The sequence below is a fragment of the Oncorhynchus mykiss genome, chromosome 20 (genome assembly GCF_013265735.2).
Source record: "Oncorhynchus mykiss isolate Arlee chromosome 20, USDA_OmykA_1.1, whole genome shotgun sequence".
Lineage (NCBI taxonomy): Eukaryota > Metazoa > Chordata > Actinopteri > Salmoniformes > Salmonidae > Oncorhynchus > Oncorhynchus mykiss.
Genome location: NC_048584.1, coordinates 7638870 through 7653016, shown reverse-complemented (window position 1 = coordinate 7653016; position 14147 = coordinate 7638870). Strand labels below are relative to the sequence as shown.

Genomic DNA, 14147 nt, shown 5'->3' with positions numbered 1-14147 from the left:
ATTAAAACCTCTCCTATAGAGGTTTGTGCACTACTGACTGTCTATGCTAAAGCTTTTTATCAACAAAAGGTTCCATTATGATGTTTTCAAATGCAAAAATGAATGAAAAAAGAATGGTTCCTATATCTCCTCAGGTGAGTGAAACAAAACAGCAACCTTTTCTCAGTGAGTCTCGATTTGGGTAAGGTTGAAGACGCTTTATTTTACAGTCCTCTCTCAGCTGGTCCTTTTAATTGATTCCTGCCACTGGATGCCTCTCCATCAGAGAAAGTGAATTTTTTGGACTTATTTTGAAACTCTGCTTTCTCTTCACAGTAAAAGCCCAGCCATGAGTACGGACGCAGAGATGGCCATTTTCGGCGAGGCAGCCATATACCTCCGGAAACCGGAGAGAGAGAGGATTGCCGCTCAGAACATCCCATTTGATGCCAAGACAGCCTGCTATGTGACTGACAGCAAAGAGCTGTACCTCAAAGGCAACATACAGAAGAGAGACAGTGGCAAAGTCACTGTAAAGATCACTGGTGGACAAGTGAGTGTTTGACTCCACAACTAATTAATATAGACAGTATTAATACACTGAGTATACCAAACATTAGGAACACCTTCCTAATATTGAGTTGCACCCCCCCTTTTTCTCTCAGAACAGCCATAGTTCGTTGCGCATGGACTCTACAAGGTGTTTAAAGCGTTCCACAGGGATGCTGGCTCATTTTGACTCTAATGTTTCTAACAGTTGTGTCAAGTTAGCTGGATGTCCTTTGGGTGTCGGACCATGCTTTATACACACAGGAAACTGTTGAGTGTGGAAGAACCCAGCAGCGTTGCAGTTATTGACACAAACTGGCGAGCCTGTCACCTACTAACATACCCCGATCAAAGGCACTTAAATCTTTGTCTTACCCACTCACCTTCTGAACGGCACACGTACACAATCCACGTCTCAACTGTTTCAAGGTTTAAACATCTTTCTTTAACCTGTCTCCTCCCCTTCATCTACACTGATTGAAGTGGATTTAAGTGTCATCAATAAGGGATCATATTCTTTCACCTGGATTCACCTGGTCAGTCTTTATCATAGAAAGAGCAGGTGTTAATGTTTTGCATACTCAGTGTACATTGTAATAATAACTAATACAATATGTTAGTAATTAACAGAAGTAGTACTACATGTTAATATCTCTCATGTCTAACTTTCCAAGGGTGTAACAGTGACGGAGGATGATGTGTATCCAATGAATCCTCCGAAATTTGATAAGATTGAGGACATGGCCATGATGACTCACCTCAACGAGGCCACTGTGCTGTATAACCTCAAAGAGCGTTACGCAGCATGGATGATCTATGTGAGTCTAGACTGCTTGACATGACGTACTGTCAGTAGTGGAAAAAGTACTCAATTGTCATACAGTACTTGAGTAAATGTAAAGATACCTTAATATAAAAATATAAAAGTGAATGTCACCCAGTAAAATACTATTTGAGTAAAAGTCTTAAAAGTATTTGTTTTTAAATATACTTAAGTATCAAAAGTAAAAGTATAACTCCTCTGATATTCCTTATATTAAGCAAACCAGAAAGCAGAATTATTATATATTTTTACATTTACAGATAGCCAGGGGCCCACTCGAACACTCAGACATAATTTACAAATGAAGCATTTGTGCTTAGTGAGTCCGCAAGATCAGGCAGTAGGGATGACCAGGGGCGTTCCCTTGATAAGTGCGTGAGTTGAACCATTTTCCTGTCAAAATGTAACGAGTACTTTTGGGTGTCAGGGAAAATGTATGGAGTAAAAAGTACATTATTTTCTTTAGGCATGTAGTGAAGTAAAAGTTGGCTAAAGTAAAGTAAAGGTACACCAAAAAACGACTTAAGTTGTACTTTAAAGTATTTTTATTTAAGTACTTTAGACCACTCTGTAGTATATACAATACAATATCAATGAGATAAGACAAAAGTCATGGTTACTAAACTGTGTTTCAGACCTACTCTGGGCTGTTCTGTGTTACTGTGAACCCCTACAAGTGGTTACCAGTCTACAACCAGGAGGTGGTAGTGGCCTATAGAGGGAAGAAACGCATGGAAGCCCCGCCTCATATCTTCTCTGTCTCTGACAACGCATATCAGTTCATGCTCACTGGTAAGGTTGATATTTGGCTGTAATGGAAAACCTTATTTAGCAGAATTACCTGATTATGTCAATACATCCCCCTCATTAAACCCTCTCATCAAAATATTTTTATTCACAGACCGAGAGAACCAGTCTGTCCTTATCACGTAAGTTGCATTCTATAATAACAAACCGTCATATTTTTGTACCACAAGTACCACTTATCTTTCCTATCTTGTTATTTTCCCAACCTTGTTAATTTATCTGAACTCAGTGGGGAATCTGGTGCAGGAAAGACTGTGAACACTAAGCGTGTCATCCAGTACTTTGCGACAATCGCAGTGTCTGGGAAGAAAGAATCTACCAGTGGCAAAATGCAGGTGAGGCCCTGTGATACCAGACTGATACCAGCTGACAAAAACCTAGTTCAAATGTATGTAATAGTCATTTTAACAAGTAAATATCAGATAAATAGTGGTTTGTGAAGTAAAGTGTAAGCAATTATTCTACAGGGCTCGCTGGAGGATCAAATCATTGCAGCCAACCCCCTGCTAGAGGCCTATGGGAATGCCAAAACTGTGAGGAACGACAACTCCTCACGATTTGTAAGTTGAGCCTATTACCGTTATCTTTAATATACTTCTTAAGACGTGTTACAGTTCAAACCAGGAATCCTACATTATTATTTTCCAAACAGGGTAAATTCATCAGGATTCATTTTGGAACCACTGGAAAGCTAGCATCAGCTGATATTGAGACATGTGAGTCTATGCTGTATGTTTCTGTGCATGGTCTAGACTAGAGGTTATGGAAGGCATTGACACTCTTGACTCTTTCCCCAGACTTGCTGGAAAAGTCCAGAGTGACATTCCAGCTTGCTGATGAGAGAAGTTATCACATCTTCTATCAAGTAATGACCAACCACAAGCCAGAGCTGATAGGTAAGGATCACATGACTAATGGTATTGCCAATGGTCCATCCTGACATTAAAGCTGAGTATTGAATTTTAAATCACTAATGACTATATTAATCTCCACAGAGATGCTGCTCATCACAACCAACCCATATGATTTCCCCATGATCAGTCAGGGGCAGATCACTGTGACCAGCATCGTAGACAAAGATGAACTGGTCGCCACCGATGTAGGTCTTCTTGATTTGACAAATAACTTGACAAATTATGTTTGCACATTTACCATAATGCGATTAGCATAATACAACATCATGTGGAATCGACTTATAGTATATATTTTGTTTCCCACTCTTCTATTAACATTTAATCTACTTATAACTGATTGATTTGGCTACTAGACTGCTATTGATATCTTGGGCTTCACGCTGGATGAAAAAATGGGCATCTTCAAGCTGACAGGTGCTGTGATGCATCATGGGAACATGAAGTTCAAGCAGAAGCAGAGGGAGGAGCAAGCAGAGCCAGACGGCACTGAGGGTAAACATGGGTTTTGAATATGTATAAATAATATGAATATACTGTATATATACTGTATATACTACTGTATATACTCTGTATATACTCTGAAAAGTACAACATGTGACTCATCTCAGTGATGGTCAACTTTAAGTAATAGAGATGTTAAAATTCTTCTACGGCTCCTGTCATTGTTTTAGTGGCTGACAAAATTGCCTACCTCCTGGGCCTGAATTCTGCAGATCTGCTAAAAGCTCTCTGCTACCCCAGAGTGAAGGTTGGAAATGAATATGTCACCAAGGGACAGACAGTCCAGCAGGTGAAAAATCATATCTATTCAATATTACCAATAAATGCACATCAATTAGTCCATTATGATTATTCCAATTCTGTTGTATTATTGTTTACCTTTTAGGTCCATAATTCAGTTATGGCCCTGGCAAAATCCATCTACGAGAAGATGTTCTTGTGGATGGTTATCCGCATTAACCAGATGTTGGACACCAAGCAGCCAAGGCAGTTCTTCATTGGTGTCCTGGACATCGCTGGGTTTGAGATCTTTGATGTAAGTATTGAATGTCCTCAGCACAGTACTTAATCGAATGATACAGTCTCTGTAACATTGAAACACAGTATGCCAATCAAATACTTTCTACAGTACAACAGTCTGGAGCAGCTGTGTATCAACTTCACCAACGAAAAACTGCAACAGTTTTTCAACCACCATATGTTTGTGCTGGAACAAGAGGAGTACAAGAAAGAGGGAATTGAGTGGGAGTTCATAGACTTTGGAATGGACTTGGCCGCCTGCATTGAGCTCATTGAGAAGGTAAGTGTAATGGGAATGCTTCATGTCAGATGAGAAGAATTTACACTACTGTTGTATCTCGTATCAACCTCTTTTCAACCTCATCCCACTACAGCCAATGGGCATCTTTTCCATCCTTGAAGAGGAGTGCATGTTCCCCAAGGCTTCAGACACCACCTTCAAGAGCAAGCTGTACGACCAGCATCTGGGAAAGACTGGCTGCTTTCAGAAGCCCAAGCCTGCCAAAGGCAAGGCCGAGGCCCACTTCTCCCTGATGCACTATGCCGGAACTGTCGACTACAACATCTGTGGATGGCTGGACAAGAACAAGGACCCGCTGAACGAGTCTGTGGTCCAGCTGTATCAGAAGTCTGCCGTTAAACTGCTGTCTCTCTTATATGCAAGCTTTACACAAGCCGATGGTATGGGATCTATAACTTTACCTCTAAAAACATGGTCTTGTATACACAACATGGTGTTATAGATATTCACACAACTCCTGCTTGTTTCATTGACAGATCTTAGCAAGAAAGGTGCCAAGAAGAAAGGTGGCTCCTTCCAAACAGTGTCTGCCTTGTTTAGGGTAGGCGGATGCATCAAGTAGTGAAAATATTGACTACAAATGAGGTATTGAGACTCAAACGTTCCACTCATTTACGTTACTATCATCCCACAGGAGAACTTGGGCAAGCTGATGACAAACCTCAGATGCACTCATCCTCACTTTGTGCGCTGTTTGATTCCCAACGAGTCAAAGACTCCAGGTAGCACTAAAGCATTGGTTACTGAGTGTATGTACGAGATGGATTGAGCTCCAAAGGTAATGGGACAGCGGATTTTTGTTGTTGTTTTGTTTTATTGTAAAATGTATTGTAAAACACTTCTACATGGATGTGGATGCTACCAGGACTACGGATAATCCTGAATGAATTGTGAATAATGATGAGTGAGAAAGTTACCGACGCACAAATATCTTTGCATGCTGGGAATATGGGACCAAATACTAAACTTTGGACCACTTTAATCCACACAAGGGAATTTGTGCCAATGCTTTTGGTCCCCTAGAATGGGGGGGGGACTATGTAAAACAAAAGTTCGAATTTCTAAACGGTTAATCCGATATGGATGAAAATACCATAAAATTAAAGCTAACACGTTAACCTCATAGTCATTTCAAATCCAAATCGCGGGAGTACAGAGCCAAAGCAACAAAAAATGGGTAACAGTCCCAATACTTTTGGAGCTCACTATGGCAGTGAACAATCATTCTCTTCAGATAAAATGCAGCCAAAATCTTGTACATCTTAGGTCTCATGGAGAATGCCTTGGTGATCCACCAGCTGAGGTGTAATGGTGTGTTAGAAGGTATCAGAATCTGCAGAAAAGGTTTCCCAAGCAGAATCCTGTATGGTGATTTCAAGCAAAGGTATACTATCATTCCATGGTAGTTCACCAAAAATGCTATGCATTTAAATCCTTTGAAAAAAAATACAACATACCTAAAATATATATCTTTCATGTTCGGAACAGGTACAAAGTATTGAATGCCAGTGTTATCCCCGATGGCCAGTTCATTGACAACAAGAAAGCTTCAGAGAGGCTCTTGGGGTCAATTGATGTGGACCACACTCAGTACAAATTTGGGCACACCAAGGTAAGAGGAGCCCAATTTTGTTCACAATCACAAGCCACAATGTTAACATTGGCAGTCAATCTAAATCCTATTCTACGGCCCAACTATGTATTTTTGTCTCTCAGGTGTTTTTTAAGGCTGGGCTGCTGGGAACTCTGGAGGAGATGAGAGATGAGAAGCTGGCAGCGTTGGTTACAATGACTCAAGCGCTCTGCAGAGGCTTCGTCATGAGGAAGGAGTTCAAAAAGATGATGGAGCGAAGGTAAGACTGTTCAATTGACTCAGTAGGACTGATCTGCTTGACTAATTATCTGTGAAGCTATAATATTACATTTTTCTGACCATGGGGATTGATGTAATAACCACTTCCTCACACAGAGAATCTATCTTTATCGTCCAGTACAACATCCGCTCCTTCATGAACGTGAAACACTGGCCATGGATGAAGCTGTACTTCAAGATCAAGCCCCTGCTGAAAAGTGCTGAGACAGAGAAGGAAATGGCCACCATGAAGGAAGAGTTTGCCAAGTGCAAGGAGAACCTGGCCAAGGCTGAAGCCAAGAAGAAGGAACTAGAGGAGAAAATGGTCTCCCTTCTGCAGGAAAATAACGATCTTCAGTTACAAGTAGCTTCGGTATGTTATTCACCAGTTAGGCCCCAAAACATTTACAACAAAGCTTGATTGACATTGTAAAATGAATAAAAGCATGTCAAAAATATAAAAGGTTATTTTACGTTGAAACCCTCACATTAAACACCAACAGTATTCACTAAGTTGATGGGTTATATTTAGGATAATGTTTTACAGCTTTGTCAGTCTATTTTTCATTTTTAAAACATCTTATTTTCTAATTGTATATATTTGACATGTTATGAAAATGAGCTATAATCCTTTAAAGTTTCCAAAATTCTGGTAGTTTACTGGTAAGTTGTGAAGTTACCGGTTACAAATAAATACAATAATGGATTTAAACATGTTTTGAAAATAATTCTGTAGGAAAGTGAGAACCTTTCAGATGCGGAGGAGAGATGTGAGAGTCTCGTCAAGAACAAGATCCAGCTGGAGGTCAAAGCTAAAGAGCTGAGTGAGAGGCTGGAGGATGAGGAGGAGATCAACGCTGAGCTGACCGCCAAGAAGAGGAAGCTGGAGGACGAGTGTTCTGAGTTAAAGAAGGACATTGATGATCTGGAGCTCACCCTGGTTAAAGTGGAGAAAGAGAAACATGCCACTGAAAACAAGGTTAAAGACACTTCCCCGGCATAAAGTCTGCATTGAAGCTATTTATTTGATCAGTTTGAGAACTGTTCACTTTTGTGTTTGTAAGAACAGGTGAAAAACTTGACTGAAGAAGTGTCAACACTGGATGAAACCATTGTTAAATTATCCAAGGAGAAGAAAGCCCTCCAAGAAGCCCACCAGCAGGTCTTACATGATCTCCAGGCAGAGGAAGAGAAAGTCAACACTCTGACCAAAGCCAAGGCCAAGCTGGAACAGCAAGTGGACGACGTGAGTTTGACAAGTCCAGTACATCATAGGCCTACGGTATGTCATGACGTCCTAACCTTGGTATATTCTTACAATGATCCCATGTGATGATACAGGTAGAGGGCTCTCTTGAACAAGAGAAGAAACATTCCATGGACCTTGAGAGATCCAGGAAGAAGTTTGAGGGAGATTTAAAACATGCCCAGGAATCCATAATGGATCTGGAGAATGAAAAACAGCAAATGGATGAAAAGCAGAAGAAGTACGATGAAATACTTCTTACATACTGTACACATTCTACTGGATCAGGTTCTATCCACATTTTAACAACTTTCAATGAATATTTAACTTATAGGAAAGACTTTGAAATCTGTCATCTTGCTGGGAAAATGGAGGATGAGCAAGCCCTTGGTGCCCAGTTGCAGAAGAAACTAAAGGAACATCAGGTATCAAATTGCAACAAATGTTTCAAGCAATGATGTTGATATGTGGTGCAACTGCCAACAATGTATCCAATGTTTTTTTTTATCAACTGTTCTGTTTTTTCCAGGCCCGTATTGAGGAGCTGGAAGAGGAGATTGAGGCGGAACGTGCTGCCAGGGCTAAGGTGGAGAAACAGAGGTCTGATCTCTCCAGGGAACTTGAGGAGATCAGCGAGAGGCTTGAAGAAGCTGGTGGAGCCACCACTGCTCAGATTGAGGTGAACAAGAAGCGAGAGGCCGAGTTTCAGAAACTGAGACGAGACCTGGAGGAGTCAACTCTGCTCCATGAGGCTACTTCTGCTGCCCTGCGTAAGAAACACGCAGAAAGTATGGCCGAGATGGGAGAGCACATCGACAACCTGCAGCGTGTCAAGCAGAAGCTGGAGAAGGAGAAGGGAGAATACAAAATGGAGATCAGTGACCTGGTCAGCAACATGGAGTCGGTGTCCAAATTGAAGGTAAGTTGACAAGTTAACATGATTTATTGCACATTTTCAAACCTATATTTGTGGTTATAAAAAAATGTTTTGTTCTGCCAGAGTAACCTGGAGAAAATGTGCCGAAGTCTTGAAGATCAAATCAGCGAGCTAAAGGCCAAAAGCGACGAAAGTCAGCGAAACGTCACTGACATCACTGTTCAAAAAGCAAGATTCCAAACAGAGAATGGCGAGCTTTCTCGTCAGCTGGAGGAGAGAGAATCACTCGTATCCCAGCTGACCAGAAGCAAACAGGCTTTGACTTCGCAGGTGGATGAACTGAAGAGGCTGGCTGAAGAGGAGCTTAAGGTACAGAAACACAACTGATTCAAATGTCCACATCACATCAAATAAACATTAAAACACATACTAAACGTTTCCCTTACTGCGTGTGTTTGCAGGTCAAAAATGCCCTAGCCCATGTCCTCCAATCGTCCCGCCATGACTGTGACCTGCTGAGGGAGCAGTTCGAGGAGGAGCAGGAGGCCAAGGCAGAGCTGCAGCGCGACATGTCCAAGGCCAATGGAGAGGTGGCTCAGTGGAGAACCAAATACGAGTCTGATGCCATCCAGAGAACAGAAGAGCTGGAGGAGGCCAAGTATGATTAGTCAGACCTGTAGATATACAGAGTTAGGGTCTCATGCTGACACCAAACATTCAATTGCAAAGATATTCTGATTTGCATACAGTGTTTAAAAAAAAACTGTTGATGACAATTTAGAGACCATTCTATTTCTTAATATATAGCAGCATTTGCTGAAATCTCTACACCTATGTCTCTCTATAACTTTTAATTTATCTATTAGGAAGAAGCTTGCCCTGCGTCTTCAGGATGCTGAAGAGACAATTGAGGCTGTGAACGCTAAGTGTTCCTCTCTGGAGAAGAGCAAGCAGGGGCTGCAGGGAGAGGTGGAGGACCTGATGATTGATCAGGAGAAAAATAATGCCTGGGCCGCTAACCTGGACAAAAGGCAAAAGAACTTTGACAAGGTATTAAATGACTTGGAGAGGACTCAAATCATTTTAAGTTTAGGTCTATTTCTTGGTAACAAACTTTTTGTCTCCTCAGGTTTTGACTGAATGGAAGCAGAAGTATGAGGAGAGTCAGGCTGAGCTGGAAGGTTCCCAGAAAGGGTCTCGTGCTATGAGCACTGAGCTCTTCAAAATGAAGAATTCTTACGAGGAATGTCTGGATCAGCTGGAGACCATGAAAAGAGAGAACAAGACGCTGCAGCGTATGGCTGAGACTGTGGTTTTGGCATTCTTAGACTTTAAAAAGTATCCTATAGGCAAAGGCAACTGATAAAATTATAGACCAAATCTCTGTTTTTCTATTTGATCACCAGAGGAGGTCACAGACCTGAGTGATCAGCTTGGTGAGACTGGGAAGAGCATCCATGAAGTGGAGAAGGCCAAGAAGATTATAGAGACTGAGAAAGCAGAGATCCAGACAGCTCTTGAGGAAGCAGAGGTACTGTGTTTCAACAATACTGTAGATGAGTAAAGTTGGTGGGGTTCAGTTCTGCGCATGCAACCTGGTAGGTTGTACTCTTTGTAGTTACATGTACACTTCAATGCAAGTGCTCTTCAATCACCACCTGTGTCTCCCTCAGGCCTCTCTGGAGCATGAGGAGTCCAAGATCCTACGGATGCACCTGGAGCTGGCCCAGGTCAAAGGCGAAGTGGGCAGGAAGCTAGCGGAGAAGGACGAGGAGATGGATAAGCTAAAATGCAACAGCCAGAGGTTGATCGAGTCCATGCAGAGCACTCTGGAAGCTGAGGTCAGGGGAAGGAATGATGCTCTCAGGTTCAAACGCAAAATGGAGGCTGATCTTAACGAGATGGAGGTCCAGCTGAGTCATGTCAACCGGCAGTCTGCTGAGGCCCAGAAACAGTTGAGGAATGTCCAGGGACAACTTAAGGTGAGGGTCACTTTTACTGCAAACAGCCATGTGATGAATTTTGGAGCAGGGTAATGTGTGGCATCATAACAGAGCAGGGTAGTAAGCACTATCCACCAACTTCACTGAATTGGTGTTAGAAGTAGGATCCACAACTCTACTTCCTTGCTGCACTTCAGTTGCAGCTTCATAAAACTAATCAAGACATGGTTGTGACTGGTTTTCCAGGATGCCCAGCTGCACCTGGATGAGGCTCTGCGTAGCCAGGAGGACCTGAGGGACCAGGCAGCAATGGTAGAGCGCAGGAGCTCCCTGATGCAGGCCGAAGTGGAGGAGCTGAGGGCTGCCCTGGAGCAGACGGAGAGGAGCCGCAAGATGGCCGAGCAGGAACTGACTGACGCCTGTGAGAGAGTGGGGCTGCTGCATTCCCAGGTTAGTGTCAGTGGCTTACTTACATCATATTTATAAGGAAATATAATCATGTAAATTACAGTTGAGGTGTAACAGCTGATCTACTCTCATCGGTCAAGTCAGGAAGAACTTCTCAAGTTTAAGAACTTCTGTTTCAGAACATCAACCTGATGAGCACCAAAAAGAAGCTGGATGCTGACCTCACCCAACTCCAGGCTGGGGTTGAGGATGCTGTCCAGGAGGCCAGGAATGCAGAGGAGAAAGCCAAGAAGGCAATCACGGAAGTGAGTGACAATCAGAGGTTTCACTGTGTACACTGTCATAGACATCCCTCTTTCAATCCTGTTTGTCCTTGTTCTCTGTGTGTCAATGCAGGCAGCCATGATGGCTGAGGAGCTGAAGAAGGAGCAGGACACCAGCGCTCACCTGGAGAGGATGAGGAAAAACCTGGAGGTCACAGTCAAGGACTTGCAGGTCCGTCTGGACGAGGCTGAGAACTTGGCCATGAAGGGAGGCAAGAAGCAGCTCCAGAAACTGGAGACCAGGGTGAGTCAATAACAGCTATTCTCTTTTGATATGCAAATACAGTGCCTTGCGAAAGTATTCGGCCCCCTTGAACTTTGCAACCTTTTGCCACATTTCAGGCTTCAAACATAAAGATATAAAACTGTATTTTTTTGTGAAGAATCAACAACAAGTGGGACACAATCATGAAGTGGAACGACATTTATTGGATATTTCAAACTTTGTTAAGAAATCAAGAACTGAAAAATTGGGCGTGCAAAATTATTCAGCCCCCTTAAGTTAATACTTTGTAGCGCCACCTTTTGCTGCGATTACAGCTGTAAGTCGCTTGGGGTATGTCTCTATCAGTTTTGCACATCGAGAGACTGACATTTTTTCCCATTCCTCCTTGCAAAACAGCTTGAGCTCAGTGAGGTTGGATGGAGAGCATTTGTGAACAGCAGTTTTCAGTTCTTTCCACAGATTCTCGATTGGATTCAGGTCTGGACTTTGACTTGGCCATTCTAACACCTGGATATGTTTCTTTTTGAACCATTCCATTGTAGATTTTGCTTTATGTTTTGGATCATTGTCTTGTTGGAAGACAAATCTCCGTCCCAGTCTCAGGTCTTTTGCAGACTCCATCAGGTTTTCTTCCAGAATGGTCCTGTATTTGGCTCCATCCATCTTCCCATCAATTTTAACCATCTTCCCTGTCCCTGCTGAAGAAAAGCAGACCCAAACCATGATGCTGCCACCACCATGTTTGACAGTGGGGATGGTGTGTTCAGGGTGATGAGCTGTGTTGCTTTTACGCCAAACATAACGTTTTGCATTGTTGCCAAAAAGTTCAATTTTGGTTTCATCTGACCAGAGCACCTTCTTCCACATGTTTGGTGTGTCTCCCAGGTGGCTTGTGGCAAACTTTAAACGACACTTTTTATGGATATCTTTAAGAAATGGCTTTCTTCTTGCCACTCTTCCATAAAGGCCAGATTTGTGCAATATACGACTGATTGTTGTCCTATGGACAGAGTCTCCCACCTCAGCTGTAGATCTCTGCAGTTCATCCAGAGTGATCATGGGCCTCTTGGCTGCATCTCTGATCAGTCTTCTCCTTGTATGAGCTGAAAGTTTAGAGGGACGGCCAGGTCTTGGTAGATTTGCAGTGGTCTGATACTCCTTCCATTTCAATATTATCGCTTGCACAGTGCTCCTTGGGATGTTTAAAGCTTGGGAAATATTTTTGTATCCAAATCCGGCCTTAAACTTCTTCACAACAGTATCTCGGACCTGCCTGGTGTGTTCCTTGTTCTTCATGATGCTCTCTGCGCTTTTAACGGACCTCTGAGACTATCACAGTGCAGGTGCATTTATACGGAGACTTGATCCACAGGTGGATTGTATTTATCATCATTAGTCATTTAGGTCAACATTGGATCATTCAGAGATCCTCACTGAACTTCTGGAGAGAGTTTGCTGCACTGAAAGTAAAGGGGCTGAATAATTTTGCACACCCAATTTCTTCAGTTTTTGATTTGTTAAAAAAGTTTGAAATATCCAATAAATGTCGTTCCACTTCATGATTGTGTCCCACTTGTTGTTGATTCTTCACAAAAAAATACAGTTTTATATCTTTATGTTTGAAGCCTGAAATGTGGCAAAAGGTCGCAAAGTTCAAGGGGGCCAAATACTTTCGCAAGGCACTGTACATAGCTCTCAAATGGATGATATCCAGAGGATTAGCCGACTGAGTACGAGCGGTAGGAAAATCTCTAGGCTATAATAACTCTGCATCTGAATTTCAAATAGATTTTTCAAAAGAAGTGCACATTGATTAAGCAAATATATTTGAAAGAGTGACATTCCAACCTTTGACCCTCTGGGTTGCAGGTGCGAGAGTTGGAGGGAGAACTGGAGGCTGAGCAGAGGATGGGAGTTGATGCCATCAAAGGAGTCAGGAAATATGAGAGGAGAGTCAAGGAACTCTCCTACCAGGTAGAGGATTACCATATTGCATTGATATTACCACTACTACAGTAGTTTAATGATAATGATGGTTATGATGAGGACGATGATGTAGGGTAGGTGGATGAAGACAAAATGTTAATAATAACAATATTTTCCAGGCAGAGGAGGACAAGAAGAATGTCTTCAGACTCCAGGACCTGGTGAACAAGCTGCAGCTGAAAGTAAAGGCATACAAACGCCAGGCTGAGGAAGCTGTAAGAAAAATTTCCATTTGTCATCTATACCCCAATTCAAAATGGCTGCATATTTATTGAATTATGCCGTTAACCTTGATGCTGAATTTCTCCACAGGAAGAGCAGGCTAACACCAACCTGAATAAGTTCAGGAAAGTGCAACATGAACTGGAGGAGGCATCCGAGAGGGCTGATCTCGCTGACTCCCAGGTCAACAAGATGAGAGCCAAGAGCAGAGACATGGGCTCAATGGTTTGTTTGAAATGATACCTTTACAGAAAATGTTGTTTAGTAATGCCACAGTATTCATAGGTAGTGAATTATATCAAACCTTTCTTTCTCCAAACAGAGCAAAGAATAGTGAAGAGAAGATATGACTCAGAAGACTCCTAAAATCGTTTTTAATGACTTATGTACTACGCATGCTTGGCTCACTGTATGTGCTGTATTATTAAACTCACATAGTATGGGTTTTGTGTGTAGGCCTATGATATAAGCTCCTTGGAAAGAATAGTGCATTTCTACCTGAAGTATTTTGGCGCCGCCTTGTGGTTAACACCCGTTGTATTTAAAAAAAAATCTTGCCTCCACTATTTTACTTCAAGATTGCGACACTAAGATTACTTTCGACCTAATAAATATGGCTATACTGTGTGTTACAAAGAGCATAGGCTCATCTACCATGATTGTGAGATCTG

The 14147-nt window shown here is 42.2% G+C and overlaps 1 protein-coding gene across 1 annotated transcript; it reads left to right on the top strand.

Annotated features, from left to right (window-relative positions):
- Window positions 1-260: 260 nt before the first annotated feature.
- Window positions 261-14117, top strand: LOC110498893 (myosin heavy chain, fast skeletal muscle). The gene is given in 37 exon segments (XM_036955690.1): window positions 261-532; window positions 1203-1346; window positions 1987-2143; window positions 2253-2280; window positions 2388-2493; window positions 2626-2718; window positions 2811-2874; window positions 2956-3054; window positions 3154-3257; window positions 3426-3564; window positions 3744-4108; window positions 4202-4372; window positions 4467-4773; window positions 4870-4934; window positions 5028-5115; window positions 5660-5777; window positions 5882-6005; window positions 6110-6246; window positions 6363-6618; window positions 6982-7224; window positions 7315-7491; window positions 7587-7732; window positions 7826-7916; window positions 8021-8410; window positions 8492-8737; window positions 8830-9026; window positions 9235-9418; window positions 9498-9663; window positions 9775-9899; window positions 10042-10350; window positions 10558-10761; window positions 10899-11024; window positions 11116-11286; window positions 13138-13242; window positions 13374-13469; window positions 13567-13701; window positions 13799-14117. Coding segments are annotated over 37 exon segments (5892 nt in total). The 5' UTR covers window positions 261-328; the 3' UTR covers window positions 13811-14117.
- Window positions 14118-14147: the final 30 nt, after the last annotated feature.